Here is a 19199-nt window from a genome sequence, read left to right as displayed (position 1 = left end):
CCAGGGGGAGAGATTTTAAGTACAAAATCAGGGCTGTCTCATGTCTGCCCGGTCTGGCCTGGAGGCACATAATTTTCACGGTTCCAAGGTGAGAGAGAGCTGTAAGGAGGAGCTGAAGAGCTGTTCCCCTACACAGCTGGAAACGTTGGATGCAGAAGCTAGCTTCTTGGGACCTCATCATGGACCAGCTCAGGCTCCTCCAAGGCCCCCGGGTCAGCAGCTGGGCCAGGGCAGGCAAGGCAGTGGCAGGCCCACAGCACAGGCCGGAGGAGCCCACGAGTGATGAACACGTGTAAGACATTTCACTGATGGAGGCAGGACGTTGGTTCTGCTTTAGGCTGAATAAGAATGTGCAGGCTGATTTCTGACAGTCCTCCTGGCAGGAGAGGCCTGGGGATCTTGGTAAAATAAACTTGAGGGTGCCAGTTAGAGGTGGAGCCTCCCGCTGTCCCCCACTACTCTGCCACCTTTCTTCGCAGGCTCATTGCTATGGCCCAGGTTTGCAGGCTTGCTCCTTTGGGGTGCCTTCCCTGAACTCCTTAGTTGGAAGTAGCCCCTCTCCTCTCCCCTGCAATTCTACGCCTGCATCCTTCAGCACTCAGGCCACATGGCCTTGTGGCTGGATGTTCAATAGTTATTTCCCTACATGGCTCCATAGGCACAATCCTTCCCATCCTCCTGAGCATGCGTGCGGTGCCCTGGGCAGAGCCAGGAACTTAAAGATATTTCTTGACTGAATGGTAGTTCAGTGATTTTTAATGATCTTCAAGAGTTCTGCACTGTACATAAAAGGATACAATTAAAGTGAAAAGGCCATCTATAGAATGGGAGAAAATGCTGCTAATTATAACCTGACAAGGGTTAATGTTCAGAATATATAAAGAACTCCACGGGGCGCCTGGGTGGCTCAGTCATTAAGCGTCTGCCTTCGGCTCAGGGCGTGATCCTGGCATTCTGGGATTGAGCCCCACGTCAGGCTCTTCTGCTGCGAGCCTGCTTCTTCCTCTCCCACTCCCCCTGCTTGTGTTCCCTCTCTCGCTGGCTGTCTCGCTCTGTCAAATAAAAATCTTAAAAAAATATATATATATATATAAAGAATTCCTACAACTGAACAACTAAAAACAAAAAAACAAAAAGTAACACAGTTGAAAAAATGGGCAAAGGACTTTAGAATAGACATTTCTCCGAAGAAGACATACAAATGTCCAAAAAGCACAGAAAAAGATGCTCAACATCACTAATTATTAAGGAAGTGCACATTAAAACCACAAGGAGATGTCACTTCACACCCAGTAGAATGACTACTATATAAAAACAAACAAAAACCCACCAATGAGAATGAGGAGAAATTGGGACCCTTGTGCTCAGTTGGAATGAAATGGTGCAGCTGCTAATGGAAAGCAGTATGGTGGTTCCTTGAAAATTAGAACCACCACATGATCCAGCAGTCCCACTTCTGGTTATATATCCAAAAGAACTGAAAGTAGAGTCTCAAGAGAGGTATTTGCACATCTGTGTTCTTAGCAGCACTATTCACAATGCCAAGAGATGAAGTAATCCAAGTGTCCATCAGTGGATGAATGGAGACATAAGATGCAGTGTATACATGCAATGGAATATTCCATCTTAAAAAGGAGATTTTGATGCATGTACAGCATGGATGAATCTTGACGTTATGCTAAGTGAAATAAGCCAGTCACAAAAAGACATGGTATGATTCTACTAATATAGCCAAATTTACAGAGACAAAATAGAATGGTGGTTGCTGAGTGGGGTGGGGTGGGGAGTTGTTTTGTGGATAGAAACAGTTTCAGTTTTGTAAGACAGGAAGTTTCAGTTTTGCAAGAGGGGAAGAGTTCTGGAGATTGGTTGCACACAATGTGAATATTCTTAACACTACTGAACTGTACACTTAAAAATGGCTAACTCAGGGGCACCTGGGTGGCTCAGACGGTTAAGCATCTGTCTTCAGCTCAGGTCATGATCTCCAGGTCCTGAGATCGAACCCCATGTCGGGCTCCCAGCTGGGCGGGGAGTCTGCTGCTCCCTCTCCCTCTGCCTCTCCCCCTGCTCGTGCTCAATCTCTCTCAGATGAATAAGTAAAATCTTTTTTAAAAAATAGCTAAGTTGGTAAATTTTCTGTATATTTTACCACAATTAAAAATAAAAAAATTTTTTAAAAAGAGTTCTGCCCTGAGTTGGCTCAATCAGATGATTCACTAGGCAAGCTTGTCTGAAAGCAGCGCCCTGGTGGGGCTGGGATTTGTTACTTGGCCACAGAACACCTTGACGAGAGGGGGGTACCCCTCACATTCCTAGGGAAATAAGGAAGGCTCTCACTTCTCAGGGTGTAGTTCAGGGACCTGAGTAACAGCATCACCCCAGGCTTCTTGGAAACACAGAACCTCAGACCCTAACCCAAACTTAAAGAATTGGAATTTGCCTTTTAATAGGCTTCTAGGCAATCCATGCAAGCTAATGCCTGAAAAGCCTGGCCTGGAGGAGAGCCTCCCTGGAAAGAAGGGCATTAAAGGAGGGGTGAGTAGCACACACACCGAACACTCTCTGGGAGGACCAACTCTCACCACCCTCCCATCTTAGACATGGGGAAACTGAGGCCCTGAGGACCACAGAGGCTTGTACCAGAGAGGCTGCTGGACACATTTAGCCAGTTGGGCTCTGGAAATTGACTTCACAGGTGCTGACTTGTCCATCTTTCAGCTATGTGCTCTTGAGCAAGTTACTCTATGTCTCTGTGACTTACCTTTCCACCTGTAGGAGCCGCGCCATAGATCTGCTTAATTAACTGTGGGATAATGAGTACAGGTAACGGTGAACGGGTGCCCAGGGCATACCTGCTCTTGTTGCCAGAAGGTGCATTTCAGGAGAGAGTGCAGTGGAGAGGGATCAAGATGTCACCAATGCCCAAGGTTCTCGCTCCAAGTGTAGGCAGAAGGTACGCAGAAGAGGATGGGGTGGTCAGTGATGCCAGAGAGCAAATTCAGGCATTCATTCATGGATAACATTCATTCCTTCCAGAACAAGTATGAATGCTTGTCCAGTAAGGACCTGGGGATCTGGCAATGAGGAAGGTGAGCCGCGCCTGTCTGCAGGTGGAGACCACCTAAGCATGGAGGCACCCAGGGAACTGGCTCTTACGGCTGCAGCCCCAGGATGGGGAACCTCTGGTCAGGGCCGTTATAGACACCCCCCCCCCCCACTGCAACCTGGTACAGGGGGGCTGGGCCAGGAGGGCCAACACTGCATGGCCCTCTGGTGGCTCTCACGCTGGGCCAAGAGGCAACCCTCAGGATGCTTTTTATACAGGCAGAGTCTGCACCCAGGGATCTGGCTCACACATCATCAGGCATCCCAAGGGCCTGAGGCACCGCACTGGGCTGCAGTGGGCCTGGCTACGGTGCAGTTGGTGAACTTGTGGCATGGGCTCCCTTCCCACCTCATCCCACCATACCATGGGTCGAAAAGCCAGTGGTCCACCCCCCCGTTGGGTGTGTTGCCCCACTGGGCCCACATCTGAGTCAGGTCACCTGGCTCCCAGCACTTTGTCCCCCCTCCCCAGCCGCTTCTGCACTAAGACCCCCCTAACTTGATTCCACAGCAGGCATCTCGCCTGGGCCTCCATTACCAGGTCATCTTCCACTCCATCCTCCGAACCGGCCCCACCCTGCCATCGCACCTGAGATCTCCCTACCTCGCACCTGGGCCCCACGCTGTGCCCCAGCCCACTCGCTCCCGCACGGGGTCCGCACTTCCGACACCTGGGCTTAGCAGGCTGCTCAGTCCTGAGGCACTGGTGCCCGGAACAGAGCAGCTCTGACTCGGTACCCAGGTTGCAGGCCCAAGGGCGGAGCGCAGGAGGCCCTCCGGTCCGAATCGCATCCGAGCCACGGTTTCGACGGTGCGCAACCAGGTATTAACCAACCGCAAGGATCCCCGATCTTTTTTCCTCTCCCACACTTTGCTCAGCCGCATTTTCAGACACGCCGAGCGCACACCCCAGTGCGGAGCAGCAAGAAGTCTCCCGGCACGGGTCACGTCCACAAGGGTTCCGCCGCGGAGAGTGAGGGTCCCGGGTGCCGTGCGGGGCTAGGGACCGGGGGAATCGGGCCGGGAGGATCGCCAGGTTTCAGGTTGCCTCGCAGGAAAAAGCAGTTACTTCTGCCACCAGCCTCTTCGTGGCACCATAGGTAAACGAGAGCTTCGTGTTCGACGGGGCTTTGGGGGCATCTCCGTGGGCTCCACTGGGAAGCTGTTCAAAGGGATCACGAAAACGGGCACTTCCTTGCCCCGCCCCCAGGAAAAGGGCCGCAAAGAAGTGAAACTCCGTGAGTCAGCGCCGCTGGCAAGCGGGGCCGCCCGGAGAGGCGCCGCCCTCGGCCGCGGACCAGGTGCCCTTGGAGGACCGGGAGGTGCGGCCCGGGCGCGGCGGAGGCGGAGTCGCCGCCCGCCGGCCTCGGCATTTCCCCCGGCCCGGCGGCCCGGACGGCGCGGCGGGCGGCCCTGAGTCATGGCCGGCGGGGCGGCGCCCCGGGGTGCTGAGCTGCTAGCCTTCGCGCGGTTCCGGGAGTCCAGCAAGCAGCCGCTCGCCTACGGCTATGGCCCGCGCAGCCTGCGGGAGCTGCGCCAGCGCGAATTCGGCCGCCTGGCAGGTGAGGCCGGCGGGGGCACCTGTGCGGGGTGGGCATGGGGTACGTGGCGGGCGCCGTGTTCTGGAACTGACGTGGAAGGAGCTTTGGCTCTAGGTGGAAGCAGCTCACCTTATCTGGGATAAATGTTGGATCGAAAGACCTGTAGGGACGTGTCCACGCGTCCGCTTCGTGGACCCGGCTCCCTGAGGTCGCACCGGCAGCCCAAGATTTCTTGCTACTCTTGCTCCTTAGACTTTACCGTGGTGCAGGACCAGCCTGGTCCTTACTCACCCGTCCTCGCCCTCCGCGGGCCAGGCTTAGGAATTCCTTTTGCCCTCGCTTGCTACGAGACCCCGGGCTCTAAAGGTCCGACTGGAGCCAGGGTTGCAAAATGCAGGAATGTCCCGCGCCCCTGACTGTTCAGGTGCTCGCCTGCGGACAGGTGCAGTGCGTGGGTGACCAGTGCGCGGGGTTGGGACCGCGACTCGGGGGGCGCGCGCGGTTGGGACCGAGAGGCTACAGCCTCGGGAGACTGAGTTCACCGCATCTTCTATTTTCAAAGCCTCATCTCTCTCACTCGTGCGGTCAGAACAATACCTCCGAACTCCAGCTCGCTGGGGGACGCGCATTAGCAAACCGTGCAGTTTGAGCTTTAAGTACAGGACGAGCCTGTAAATTGGACGAGAGGACCAGGATCACATCGTCCCTTTGATTTCCTCAAGGCAGAACAGGCTGGTTAAATTTTAAATCAAGGGGCGCCTGGGTGGATCAGTTGGTTAAGCGTCTGCTTTCGGCTGGGGTCATGATCTCAGGGTCCTGGAATCGAGCCCTACATCGGGCTCCCTGCAGGGAGCCTGCTTCTCCCTCTGCCTGCCGCTCCCCCTGCTTGTTCTGTCTCTTTCTCGCTCTTTCTCTCTCTCTCTCTCTGTGTCAAATAAATAAAATCGTTAAAAATAATAAATAAATTTTTAATCAAGCTCCATCTGGCCCGTGGCCTTGCCCAGCGCTTGCTCCCGCTCGGGTCAGGACTCACTGTTTTGCCAGGGACCTCGTGTGAGGGTCTTCCTGGAGCTTTGGAACTGCCTGCCCCTGGAGCAGGGAGGGACGGGAGGTTAAGTGGGCACGGTCGTGGCACCAGGCACCAGGATGGGAGGTGTACTTACTCTTTCCCGTTGAACAACAGGAGACTGCTCCCAAGCTTGTGGCGGAACAGCAGGTGATGTCCCGTGTCATTAATCAGGTAGCTGATTTCAGCTCTTCTGGGTCATGTTCTCGTGTTTGGGGTAGTGACTGTTTTGTCCCTTTGGGGTTTTCAGGGCTGTGGCCTCCTCTCCGTGTGTCTCCTGTCTGTACTTCAGTAGGGAATCTCAGGAGGGAGACAGGGGACCTTCTGGCCGCCCCTTTACTACCTCCCCATTCTTCCCAGTGGCACATTCACCTGGAGGAGACAGCACCTCACCCCTCCGCTTCTGCCTGCTGTCCCTGACATTTTTTATTATGGAAATTTCCACCCTAGAAATAGACCAGTACAATGAACACCCACAGGTGTGGGGGGAGGGAAGGAGGCTCCCCATTCTTTGGAAGCAAATCTCAGAGGCTGTAACTGTGCAGTCCGTAATTATTTCTGCACCACACCTGCTTAATCCCCTAATCCTTCCAGCTCTGGTCCCTCACAGCCACCACTGGCTGTCCTCTCCCCTCAACACTACCCTGGGAAAGTAGAGGTATGTTCTGGGCCCCTACTTGTTTCATTTGTGTCCCTCAGAGAACAGCACCCTTTCCCTTAAATGTGAAATTTAAATGTGATAGCTAGGATCCGAGGCTGGCCTTCAGAGCCCCTTTAACATCTACTGTATTGTATTCTGTCTGTCTATCTATCTATCTATCTATCTATCTAGTGCAAGTATCCAGCATTTCCTTTACATTAATAGTTCAAGTAGACTTTTTGTGGATTAAATCCACCCGTCCCACAGCTGGGAGTCTTGGAACATATTCACTTTTTTTTCTCTCATGGGGCTGGGAAAAACAAAACAAAATAACATAACTTTCACCTCCTCTTCCTTTCCCCTCCTCCTTCCCTTCATAGTTTTGTGCAAGTTTGAGAGCTTATCTGATTAAGTGGTAGTTCTAGATAATTACATGCTTAATCTTTAAATGAAATATTTTGCCCAGCCAATAGGATGGGAATTCCCTTGTCTTGGTGAAGGGAGCATATTGAATTTTCAGATGTGGTTCAAATGGTTCTTGAAGTCTCAGGGTGCCAGTGGATGACCACTCAACCTGTGTGGAACTGAGAACTGAAGAAGCATGATCTAGAAGAGACCCTGGAATTTCCTTCTTGAAGACCCAATGCCAGTGGGTTTGGGGGTCATTTGCCAGCTTCTTGCCAAATCTCATGAGGTGTTACTGTGTCTCAAGCACTAAACTGGGCTCTGTTTACCAATTCTTTTAACCCCCATCCCATCTGCAGATGAAGAAACAGGGATCCAGAATGGCTAGTGGTAGAGCAGGATTCAATCAAGTTGGTTGACTTGGATTCCGCACTGTTAACCACGATGCTAGCTGGCTTCTCCGAAGATCAGATCTCTAGCTAATCTAACACGCTTGCCTGGTTTTGCAAAATTAACTACTGGACCAAAGGCCAAAGCAGGCTTCTCCCAAAAGCCTCCCTGGACCATGGCCAAGGCTGTGGTGCTCCCTGGGGACCCCTCAGGTTTCACACATGCGGTGTGTCCTCACATAAACATCGCCCTGATGCCGGGGGGGGGGGGGGACAAAAGCCTTTCTTTTGGTGTACTGCTTTTGTATTTCTGAATCTTCAGTTAAAGAGAATATTATTCTAAAACTAACTTTTTGGGCTAGGTAGCACATTTACACAGCACTCAAATGATGCCAAAGGAGGGTAAAGAATGGCCAGGGAGCCCCCTCTCACTCCAGCCACAGCCATGGTGGTTGCCCCAGAGTCAGCTCTTTTGAGTTGTTGTCTATTTATATGTGTGTGTACCTTTTTTTATTACACAATTGAGCCATAGCATGTTACCTGACACAGCTTACATTTATTTATGGTCTTTCTTTGTCGCTATTATACTGGCTTCTCTTTTGTCTATTATGTCTCTGCTACCTAGAGCAGTGCCAGACACACAGTAAGTACTCAGTAAACATTTCTCGAGTGTAAAAATACAAGAAACTAGGAAATAGAAGGAAACTTAATTGACCTGATAAAGGCTATCTGCATAGAAAACCCACAACTAATATCATACTTACTGGAGAAAGACTGACAGCTTTACCCATAAGATCGGGAATGAGACAAGGATATCTGGTCTCACCACTTCTATTCAGCATTGTACTAGAGGTTCCAGTCAGGACAATTAGGCAAGAAAATGAAATAAAAGTCTCCCAGATCAGAAAGGAAGAAGTGAACCATCTCTATTTGTGGGTAACACAATCTTGTATATAGCAAATCCTAAAGAATCCACATATAAACTGTTAGAACTAAAAAACAAGTTCAGCAAGGTTACAGGACACAAACTCAATATACAAACATCTACCCGATTTCCCTACACTAGCAAGAAGAGGTATGAAAATGACATAAAGGAAAGCATTAGAAAGAATAAAATACATAGGAATAAATTTATCAAAAGAAGTACAAGACTTAAACACGGAAAACTACAAAATGTCATTGAAAGAAATGAAGGAAGATCTAAATCAATGGAAAGACATCCTGTATTGATGAATTTGAGGACTAAATATTGCTAAGATGACAATACTCCCCAAACTGACCTACAGATGGAATCTCATTCCAATCAAAATCCCAGGTACCTTTTTGCAGCAATTGACAAATTGATCCTAAAATTCATACAGAAATGGAAGGGACCCAGAATAGCCAAAGCAAACTTGGAAAAGAACAAAGTTGAAGGACTCACACTTCCCATAAAAGTAAAGTAAGTAAAATTTATACGAAATTACAGTAATCAAGACAGTGTGGTATTGGTATGAGGACAGATGCATAGAACAATGGAGTAAAATTGTAAGTCCAGAAATAAACCCATACGTCTATGGTCAATTGCTTTTTAACTGAAGGCCAAGACTATTCAATAGAGGAAAGAATAGTCTCTTCAACCAATAGTGTTGGGGCAGCTGGTATCCACATGCAAAAGAATGAAGGTGGACCCCTACCTCACACTGTATTAAAAAATTAACTGAAAATGGATTGAAGTCCTAAATATAAGAGCTTAAAATATAAAACTCTTAGAAGAAAGCATGAACAATAATCATCAGAATCTTGGATTAGACAACAGTTTTTTATGACACTAAAATTACAAGCAATAGCAACAACAGAAATAGACAAATTGGATTTCATCGAAATTAAAACCTTTTAGGCTTCGATGGACACCACTGAGAAAGGACAACCCACCAAATGGGAAAAAACAGATGTCTCCACAAAAACTTGCACGTAAATGGTCATGGCAGCATCACTAATAATAGACAAAAAAATGGAAACAACCCACATGTTTATCATGGGATGAGTGGATAAACAAATGTGGTGTGTCCATACAATGGAATACTGTTCAGTCATAAAAAGGAACGACATGAAAATATGGATGCACCCGAAAAATCTTACGCTAAGTGAAAGAAGTCAGACACAAAAGGTCACAGAGTGTATAATCCCATTTACATGAAATGCCCAGAATTGGCGAATCTGTAGAGACAGGTAGGTTGATTAGTGGTTGCCAGGGGCTAGGGCTGGATGGATTGGGGAGTGATTGGTAATGGGTATGGGCTCTCTTTTTGGGATGAATGAAAGTGTTATAAAATTAGATAGTGGTGATGGTTGCACAATTTTGTGAATCTGCTAAAAGTACCACTAAAACAGTGAATTTTATGGTATGGGGATTATATCTCAATAAAGCTGTTATAAAAGAAACAAAAAATCCATTCTACACAAAAAACCCCCCACAAAACATTTAAGTGAATGAAAGAAGGAATGAATCTATTCATATTGATGTTCTCGAAAGTGTATCTCAGAGTTTGTTTCCTGTCAGTCCTTATAAAGTGCTAGATGGAGGTACAAGAATTCTTTATTTTAAACACGTGTTCGTGGATATTTAAGTCATTTCCAGTCTCCTGCTGTTGCAGCCAATGTCGCACTAAATGTCCTCACGTGCTGGCCATTTCACAAACCATGGAGGTTTACGAATGAATTCCCAGAAGAGGGATTGCTGGGTCAAAGAGGGTTTCATTTTATTTTTATTTTATTTTATTTTTTAAAGATTTGTTTACTTATTTAAGAGAGAGAGAACATGGGGGAGGAGCAGTGGGAGAGGGAGAGAGAGTTTTAAGCAGATTTCCTGCTGTGTTCGGAGCCCAGTGTGGGGCTCGATCCTAGGACCCTGAGCTCATGACCCGAACCGAAACCAAGAGTCGGATGCTTAACCGACTGTGCCACTGAGGTGCCCCATGGGTTTGCTTTTAAAGTGCGACCGATATTGCTAAATTGCTGTCCATAAAGAATTTCTATCAATGTAGCCTCCTACCAGCCTTGTTCCAGGGGGCCTGTTTTCCAGCACCCTCGTCCACATGGTGAGTTTTCCAACCTTCTGGTCTCCACCATCTGATGGGAAAAACCTCAGTATCTCACTTTCATCTAAATTTGCCTGTCTCTGTTGATGAGAGACTCTAGGAAGATCATTTATGATCCTAGTACTGTCCAAAGCTGTTGGAGCTGTTCTAGGGTTGAGGGATGTAGAATTCACATGCAGGAAAGCAGAATCAGGGCTCGCCTGCCAGGGAAGCGACAAGGAAATCCCAGGGAGGAAGTGAGTCATAATGTGAAATTGCTTTACCGTCAGGAATCACAAATGTCTGCTGGGCTCCTCCTCTGTGTGGGATGTTGTTCCACGGTCACAAAAGAGCTGGCTAATCAGGAAGGCTTGCTTGGGGCTCTAAAGGTCATTCAATATGGAAAGTGCAACCTTCCATTGCTCATGCCTACATTTGGATTAAGGAGCTCCTATCAAGAGGCTGGGAGAAGTCGGTAGCCCGGTGGTGCCCCCTGTGAGGGTTAGCTCGCACAACCCAGATCTAGGTGAAATGAGTGGAATACGTCTGAAAAATAACCACAGTGTTATTCTGCGTTTTCTTTCAGGAACTGTCTACCTTGACCATGCAGGAGCCACACTGTTCCCCCAGAGTCAGCTCACGAGCTTCACTAAAGATCTCATGGAAAATGTTTATGGTAAAGAACAACACACCAAAACTGGTTTTGCATTGAATAGGGGCCAACTACATTCAGCTGATATCCCTGCTTACTAACCGTCAGATTAATAGACCAGGGCTGTGCTGAGCACACAGAGCTGAATGGGCTCCACGGGAGAGGGGGTCAGCAAGCCCTCGGGTCAGTCCCTAGAACACATGCACTACCAGGATAGGAAGAATTACCTCAGGGACACAGTTTACTTCTAGAAGGAGGGGTCAGTGTCAGAAGGGCACAGAGGTACAAAGTTGTTGTGTTTATGGTGGGATGACCCTGTGGGACAGGGCAGTGCAGAGCGTAGGGTGGCAGGAAGGATATGCAGGCATTTTCTTTTTTAAAAGATTTATTCACTTATTTGAGAGAGAGAGAGAGAGAGAGAGAGAGAGAGAGCATAATCAGGGGGGAGGGGCAGAAAGAGAGGGAGAGAGAGAACCTCAAGCAGACTCCCCACTGAGTGCAGAGCCCGTTGTGGGGCTGGATCTCATGACCCTGAGAGATCAGGACCTGAGCCAAAACCAAGAGTCAGACGCTTAACCAACTGTGCCCCCAGGCGCCCCCCATTCTTTCACTCCGTAAATGTTTTTTGAGCCACTTTGCTAAGGGGGACATGGTGCTATCCTGAAAACAAAGGAAGCACAGTCCTGCCTTCATGGACTGCGATCTAGTCAACACAGGACCTTAATCAAGTGAAAATAAATGTGAATGACCAGCTATGTGAAGGGCTGTGAACAAAAGCCCCCCCCCCCTGCCAATACCATTGGGGGGTGTGTGGCTGAAGGGCCACAGCGTTGGCAGTGTGAGTGTCAGAAAAAGCTGCCTTAGGAGTGGGGTGAGTCCTGGAGGATGAGCAGGGATTCACACAGGAAAGAGGAGGAGAAGGGCATTCCAGGCAGAGGTAATAGCCTGAACCAAGACCCTTAGTGGTTCCGGGAATTAGCCCTAGAGCACAGAGGAGGGGAGGAGAGTGGAGGAGGTAGGGAGCGGCATTGTAGGTGCCCTGTGAAGTCTGATGTTTATTCTAGAAAGCATGGGCAGTCACTGTGGATGGCATGGGCAGCCTGGAAAGGGAGCTTGAACTGAAAGCAGCAGTAGCAGGTGCAGGAGGGGTGAGAGCGGTGAGTGCCCTGGTGTCCTGAACACTCACTCCAGGGACTGCTCCAGATGCTTTAGCTCCACCCTCCCCCTCCGTCCTCCCACAAACTAGGGTACAGGCACTGCTATCAAAGGAGCTAAGGTACAGGTTCTGTCCTCACTCCTGTTTTACAGATAAAGAAACTGGGCCCCGGACAGGGTAGGTAGCTAACCCGCAGCCACACAGTCAGGAAGCGCCCGAGCTGGGGGAGCTGGATCTCCAGGGCACCAGCCCTGAGCCCTCCCCAGACCCCCTCAGTTGATGATAATCGTATCATGCCACACTAAGATCCTGGGCAGCCAGCGGAGCTTTAAATCTGGGGAATAGTTTCTAGGGGCGATGCCAGTGAGGGACCTTATCTTGATTTGAATCCATGATTTGCAAGGAGATCCACAAGACTTGAACCTTTGCAAGAGTCGTAACGGTGGGAAAGGTGTCGAGGGGCAACAACATCTAGACTGTAGGTTATGTTGATGGTGTGGGGCTAAAAACCAGGGTGTTGAGAGGCAGTAAGGGGAAGTACCAAGTCCAACTGGTTACTAGTGCATATGGAAAAGGAACATTGGTCGCTTTAGTGGCCAGAAATCCAGTGTGACCAGATGGCATGGAATGAGAAAACAAAGGAACAAACCCTAAAACAAAAAAGGTCAAGACTGTGTTAACGCACATCTGTGGTCCTGCTCCCGAGAAATGCTTATGCCTGATCCCTGCATGTCTTGCCCCTTGAGAGGTCTGCATCCTCGTCTGGGGGCCGTGTTTTGAGAGATGATGATGATACTTTGGGGCACACCCCCGGGGGATCCGAGAAGGGGAGGAAAACTAGAAATCGACAAGTGAAATTAGGAGAGACTTTAACCTTGAGAATGGGCTAAAGTGAGATGTGATGGCCCCCTTCACATATTTGGAGAAATTAGATGTGTGCAGGAATGATGCCAGTAGCAGGGGTGTGAACACAGGACAACAGAGGGGGATTTAGGTTAAGTGGTGTTCATGGCTCTGTCTCATGACTGGGGGAAAGGGCAGCCTCCTGAGGTTGTGTACTTGGTTCCCTGGAATTATCAGAACCACCTTTCAGGGAACTTGCAGAAAAGGTTCTTACATTGGCCTGGTTGCCTATGAGCGGACTTCCATCTCCAGAATGTTCTTCCTGGATCCCATCTCGTTCTACAGGAATTGGTTTATTTGTTTAAAAAATTGTTTAAAAAATGGAATTATATTTTACATATCATAAAATTCATCTATTTCAAATGTACAATTTAGTGATTTTGGTAACTTTATCAAGTGGTGCTACTACTATTATAAATTATTTAGAACATTTTCACTCCCCCAGTAAGATCTCTGATGCCTGTTTATAGTCAATCCCTGTTGCCCCCTCAGTCTCAGGCAATCACTAATCCACTATTTTCTGAATCTCTTTCTATACCATTGCCTTTGCTGGACATTTCATATAAATGGAATCATACAGTAAGTGACTTCTTAGCATGTTGTTGCGGTTCATTCATGACATAGCCAGTAGATTGTTCCTTTTTGTTGTGAATACTTTCCCATTGTGTGGATATACCGTATCTTGTCTCTCTGTTCATCAGCTGATGGATATTCACGTTGTTCCCAGAATTTGACTTTACCAATAAACCTGCCTATGAACATTTCTGTGCATGAATCTTTGTGTGGACACGCCTTTTCATTTCCCTTAAGTATATAGGAGTGGTATTGCTGGGTCATATAGTAGTTATGCTTAATTTTTTGAGACACGGAAGGAGAGGGTTTTGGAGGAATGCAGAGGAGAAACGGAAGTAGTGACTTGATGGCTTTGTTTCTGTAACCCGCCAGGTAATCCTCACAGCCAGAATATCAGCAGCAGGCTCACCCACGATACCGTGGAGCATGTGCGCTACAGGTGAGTGTCAGAGGTGCCAGCCTGATCGGCACTCCCAGGTGGACGGACTTCTTTCCTACCACCCACCGCAGCCCACAAAGGTTCTGAGTTGGTTTCAGGAAGATCACGTGCAGCTACATGGTCACGTGCACAGTGTCAAGCATCAGGGGCAGAGGACGGGAAGGTGAGAGCGAGTAGGTACAGAGTGGGAAAGCCCCGAAGCACAGCTGGGCAGCCCTGAGGTGTGCACAGCTGTTCTATGTGGCTTTGGGCTGATGCCAGAGTGCCTGGGGGCCAGAGTGACCAGGAGGGACCCAGTTTCCTAAGTCTCATTTTCAGAGAGAGGAAAAATGTTTTCTTTGGGCTTTCTTTTCATGTTTCATCAGGCATTATTAACCCCCCCCAATCTTTTAACTAATATGTGAACTTGAAACAGCTCTTTATATTTTTCCACATATAATAATTAGTTTTTAGTAAGTAATTTCCAGGTGGTGCCTAAAGTTACTTGAATTGATATAATTTCAAGTTATTTCCAATTCGCAAGGGATGCTGGGCTGCCAATATTAAAGGCACCACGAAATAAGTTGATGACTTAAACCTTGCTGTGAGTAGAGCCAGAGAGCAGACGAAGGAGAGAGTGTTTTCTAGGATTAAGGTTGTTGTGGATTTTTATCTTTTTAAAAAATATTTATTTATTTATTTGAGAAGAAGACGAGCTCACGCGAGCAGGGGGAGGGGCAGAGCGAGACTCCCAAGCAGACTCCCCGCTGAGCGTGGAGCCAGAGGCCGGGCTAGATCACGACCCTGAGATCAGGACCTGAGCCGAAATCAAGAGTTGGAGGCTGGAGCGACTGCGCCACCGAGGCGCCCTGTGGATTTTTATCTTCTCTGGGGTGGGGGTGGGGGACGTGCGAGGTGGAGCTGCGTTTGCCAGTCCGAGCCTGTTTGTCGTCTCCTCGGGCAGCCTGCTCTGCCCCTGCCCCCACTTCGCCATTGTGGCGAACCTGATCCGGGCTTTTTCCTTAAATACGAAGGCAGAGAGCGGCCCCGTGTCGTAGAAATACGGCTGCCTCTGAACACGCGACACCAGCGAGAGCGCGCAGTTGGCTGACGCTGTGCTTCTTCCAGGATTCTGGCGCACTTCCACACCTCCCCGGAGGACTACAGCGTGATTTTCACGGCAGGGAGCACGGCTGCTCTGAAACTGGTGGCGGAGGCCTTCCCGTGGGTGTCCCCGGGCCCGGAGAGCGGCGGGAGCCGGTTCTGTTACCTCACGGACAGCCACACCTCCGTGGTGGGCATGAGGAAGGTCGCCATGGCCCTGAACGTCACCTGCGTCCCGGTCCGGCCGGAGGACATGCGGCGGGCGGAGACAAGGGGCTCGGGCGCGCGTGCCCCCGACGGCCAGCCTCCGCATCTCTTTTGTTACCCGGCTCAGAGTAACTTCTCCGGAACCAGATACCCCCTGTCCTGGATAGCAGAGGTCCAGGCCGGGCGCAGGGGCCCCGTGGCCGTGCCTGGGAGGTGGTTCGTGCTGCTCGACGCGGCCTCCTACGTGAGCACGTCCGCTTTGGACCTGTCGGTCCACCAGGCCGACTTTGTCCCCATCTCCTTCTATAAGATCTTTGGCTTCCCCACCGGCCTGGGCGCCCTGCTGGTGAATAACCGCGTGGCTCCTCTGCTGAGGAAAACCTACTTTGGAGGGGGCACGGCCGCTGCCTACCTTGCCGGCGACGACTTCTATATCCCGAGGCGCTCGGTGGCTGAAAGGTAAGCTCCCCTTGGGAATGGCTGGCTGCAGTTCAGCAAGGGGCTGGCCTGGGGCACCTAGACGATTGTGCAAGGGGCCAGACTGGGCCACTGGGTGGGGTGGTGGGCGGCTTGGAGTGGAGGCAGGGGCGGAGGCTGGCGGCAGGGCTCCGATCTGGGAGGCCGAGGTGGGCTGGAGCTGCCCCAGGCGGCTTGGTGAACAGGGCCCCCGTTTGTGGGCTTCTCCGCAGCTGTGAGAGGACGAGGGCCGCAGGCAGGAGAGGGGAAGGGCTCTCAGGAGAGGACGGGGGGGGGGGGCCACCAGGCCTTGTCCCAGAGTTGATGCAAGCAGCCGTTGAGAAAGATGGCATGTTCGGGACAGGTTGGTGTACGGACCGTCCAACTGGCTATTCAGCGGCTGGAATCCGCTCAGCCTGGCAGCTGGTTGGCAAGAAGATTAGGTTAATTCAGAGGCCATCGGCCATGTGGGGCAGCTTCTGCGAGCCTTGTGAGTGACAAAGCGGGTTTGAGGGCAGGTGGCTGCTTGCCTGCAAACGGCCCAGCTTTGTGGGTTTCTGTGTCTTCCTCAGGCAGCAGGGCAGGGGGTGTGGGGAGCCAGGAGCTCTCCCGTGGGGATGGCTGGGACCCATAAGGTCAATGGCGTGAGAGGGTAAAAATGGCAGTCGACCCAGGGTCTTGCTGGGGCCAGCAGGGGGGAGTACCATGGGATTGGGGAGCTAGTCACCCTGCTGGTGCCTCAGAAGGCCTGGGGCCTGGATGGGAAGGTGGGTCAGATCCCGCACAGATCCAGGTGCAGACTCAGGGTTCTGCGGGTGGGGGCGTGTCCCTGGCGGTAGAGTCGCTGTCACGTGTGTGGGCCCCAGAGCTGAACTGCTGCGGTTGAATCCTGGCTTTACCCCACACCAGCTGTGGGGACACGGGCATGTGACTTGATCTCTGCACCTCGTGTTTTTTTTTTTCTTCCTTCCTTCTTCTTCTTCTTCTTTTTTAAAAAAGAAACAATCTTTTTTTTTTTTTTTTTAAAGATTTTATTTATTTGTCAGAGAGACAGAGAGAGGGAGAGAGAGAGAATGCACAAGCAGGGGGAGCAGCATAGGGAGAGGGAGAAGCAGACTCGTTGCTGAGCAGGGAGCCTGACACAGGGCTTGATCCCAGGACCCAGAGATCATGATCTGAGTCGAAGGCAGATGCTTAACTGAATGAGCCACCCAGGTGCCCCTGGTGTCTCTTGTATTTAGGACTTCTCCATAGCTGGGGGATTCTGAAACAGCAATGCTAATGTAAAACATTTTGTATCCAAGTGTGATAAAATAGCAAGTAAAATAACCAAGTGAGAAAAGAATGACAGGCACACATCATACAAATTAAAGGCAGATCAGAATAACAACTCAAACTTTATTGAGCCCATAGGAGCATCTGAAGGCCAGGAGAAGTGGGGCAGCTCGAAACGGGCAGCATGCGGGTGGGCTGGGCTGGGCTTCCTTCGATTGGGCAGGTTGCCTCATGGCAGGTGCTGCACCAAGATTCCCAGAAAGCTGAAGGTATTTACTTACCACTAGAAGCCTCATTTTTTTCTTGTGAACTTAAGACTAGAACTCAAGAGCCTTAATACTCAACCCAAATGGTTTTTGTACATGTACCCAAACCATGTTCTTAATCGTTTTATAACCCAAGGAGATAAAGCCTTTGATGGAAACAAAAACCTTCCTTTCCCCCAATAGTCTATTAATTACTGATGAATAAATAATTACTTATTATTGATCAATAACTTAAGTCATTATAGGCTGTTTACTTTATTAAAGATTATTTATTAATTAACTAGTGATTAATCAATTAGTAATTGATTCATTATCAACTAATTCATTATCAATTCACAATTGATTCATTATTAATTGTTGGTTCATATACTTGATTCATAATTAATTGTTAATACATTGGTTTTATAAAGAAATTCATGTTTCAGTAACAATATTCTGAGCAAATCTTATCCCTAGAATATGAAAATACAAAGCACAGTATTTCCGTTGAAAGCTTCAACTTGCTTTGACAACTCACAGCCCGGTTCCCAGAGGCTGCTGTTTGTCACCATCGTCATCCCATGCTCCCTGAAACCTCCTGTCTCCGAGCTTCCCCCCCTCCTAAAGCAGTGTGACGACTGACTCTGCTTGTCAAAGCCTGGGTCCCGTCCTCTCCCCACTCTCTGCTCAGAGCCCTTCAGACACGTGGTATCTCCCCAAGGTAGATGTCCTCTGACTTTGTCTCCCACCACTCTCCACCTTGCCAGCTCATTCCCAGCTCATTCCCAGCTCACGCACACGCGTTCCCAGCGGCACTGACGTTCTTGCTACTCGGGAAGTGTGCCTGCCTCGGCCAGCCTGGGGTCTTTACTGCAACCTCTCCCTGGGACGCCATTTCCCTCTGAAACTGTGAACTCAGCTGTTTCCAAAATGATACTTGGGTTCCACAGAGTTTGGAATGGTAGTGTTTCCAAAATGATATGTGGTTCCATAGAGTTCAGGATCCTGACGCATAGCACGTTGATCACACTGAACCGATGCCCTGTCAGTGGTGTTCTCTTGGGGTCAAGGGCAGCATTTCAAGAGCCCGAAGCACTTGAGGTTTTGTCAGTCTTCATGGGGCAGGATAGCGTTTCTCAAGGTGGTGACTGTCTTTTAGTTCCCTTATTACCATGGCCATCCTCTCCCAAGAAAGCTGCCGAGCGAGTCAGGGCCAGAGGTGGTCCATGGATCTGGGTGTGCAAAGCCCTGTGTCCTGACGGGGAGAGCGAGTAGTGCTTTATAAGGTGGTAGACAAAGTATTCAGGGACTGTGGCTAAGCCAAAAATCAGAACTTTGTTACACAGCACAAAATGCACAGGGAGATGTTGGCCACAGCGTGACCTTGTTTCCCTCAACACTGTTACAGGTTTGAAGACGGCACCATCTCGTTCCTTGATGTGATAGCACTAAAACATGGATTTGATGCCCTGGAGCGCCTCACAGGTCAGTGGACGCTTTCATCCGGGTCAGATTTGCTCCTGGAACGGGTGCAGTTTGGATAAGGAGAGAGGGTCAGTGCTACTGGCTGGCATTTGGCTGCTGAACCCGGAATGCAGTTGAATCTTATTCTCAAGAACTTCAGAATGACTTCTGAGGTAGGAGCAAGAGACTGAAGTGCCCCCCCCTTTTTTTGGCCAGTTAAAAGAACATTTTAACAAGTAAGAGATACTGTAAATCAGGAGATGAGTAGCTTCACAGCCACAAAGGAGCCGTCCTCGGGCCCTGGACTGGGAATGGTTACAGACCTGAGACCTTACTCAGCCGGTCCCTTGCTAGGTCCTCCCTCCGGTCACACGGGGGCGCTCTCTGACGAGCCCACTTTGCCCTTGAGGAGCTAATACTCAGAGAGGTCAAATGCCTTCCCCAGGGTCAGGGAGGTAGTATTGAGAGGGCAGGGATTTCAACCTAGGCCTTCACAGTGCCTGCGGCACCTGGGTTGGTGAAGCGTCTGCCTTCAGCT

General features: G+C 49.8%; 1 protein-coding gene across 1 annotated transcript in view; it reads left to right on the top strand.

Annotated features, from left to right (window-relative positions):
- The first annotated feature begins 4311 nt into the window (after positions 1-4311).
- Positions 4312-19199, top strand: part of MOCOS (molybdenum cofactor sulfurase) — a 50514-nt gene continuing 35626 nt past the window's right edge. Inside the window, exons 1-5 of the mRNA XM_026496203.4 lie at positions 4312-4670; positions 10795-10884; positions 13865-13931; positions 15039-15680; positions 18606-18682. Coding sequence (XP_026351988.2) covers positions 4529-4670; positions 10795-10884; positions 13865-13931; positions 15039-15680; positions 18606-18682 — 1018 coding nt within the window. The 5' untranslated portion in view covers positions 4312-4528. The remainder of the gene's footprint in view (positions 4671-10794; positions 10885-13864; positions 13932-15038; positions 15681-18605; positions 18683-19199) is intronic.

The sequence above is a fragment of the Ursus arctos genome, unplaced genomic scaffold (genome assembly GCF_023065955.2).
Source record: "Ursus arctos isolate Adak ecotype North America unplaced genomic scaffold, UrsArc2.0 scaffold_17, whole genome shotgun sequence".
Classification (NCBI taxonomy): Eukaryota; Metazoa; Chordata; class Mammalia; order Carnivora; family Ursidae; genus Ursus; species Ursus arctos.
The sequence above is the reverse complement of the archived record's forward strand: the minus strand, read 5'-3'. Positions and strand labels throughout refer to the sequence as shown.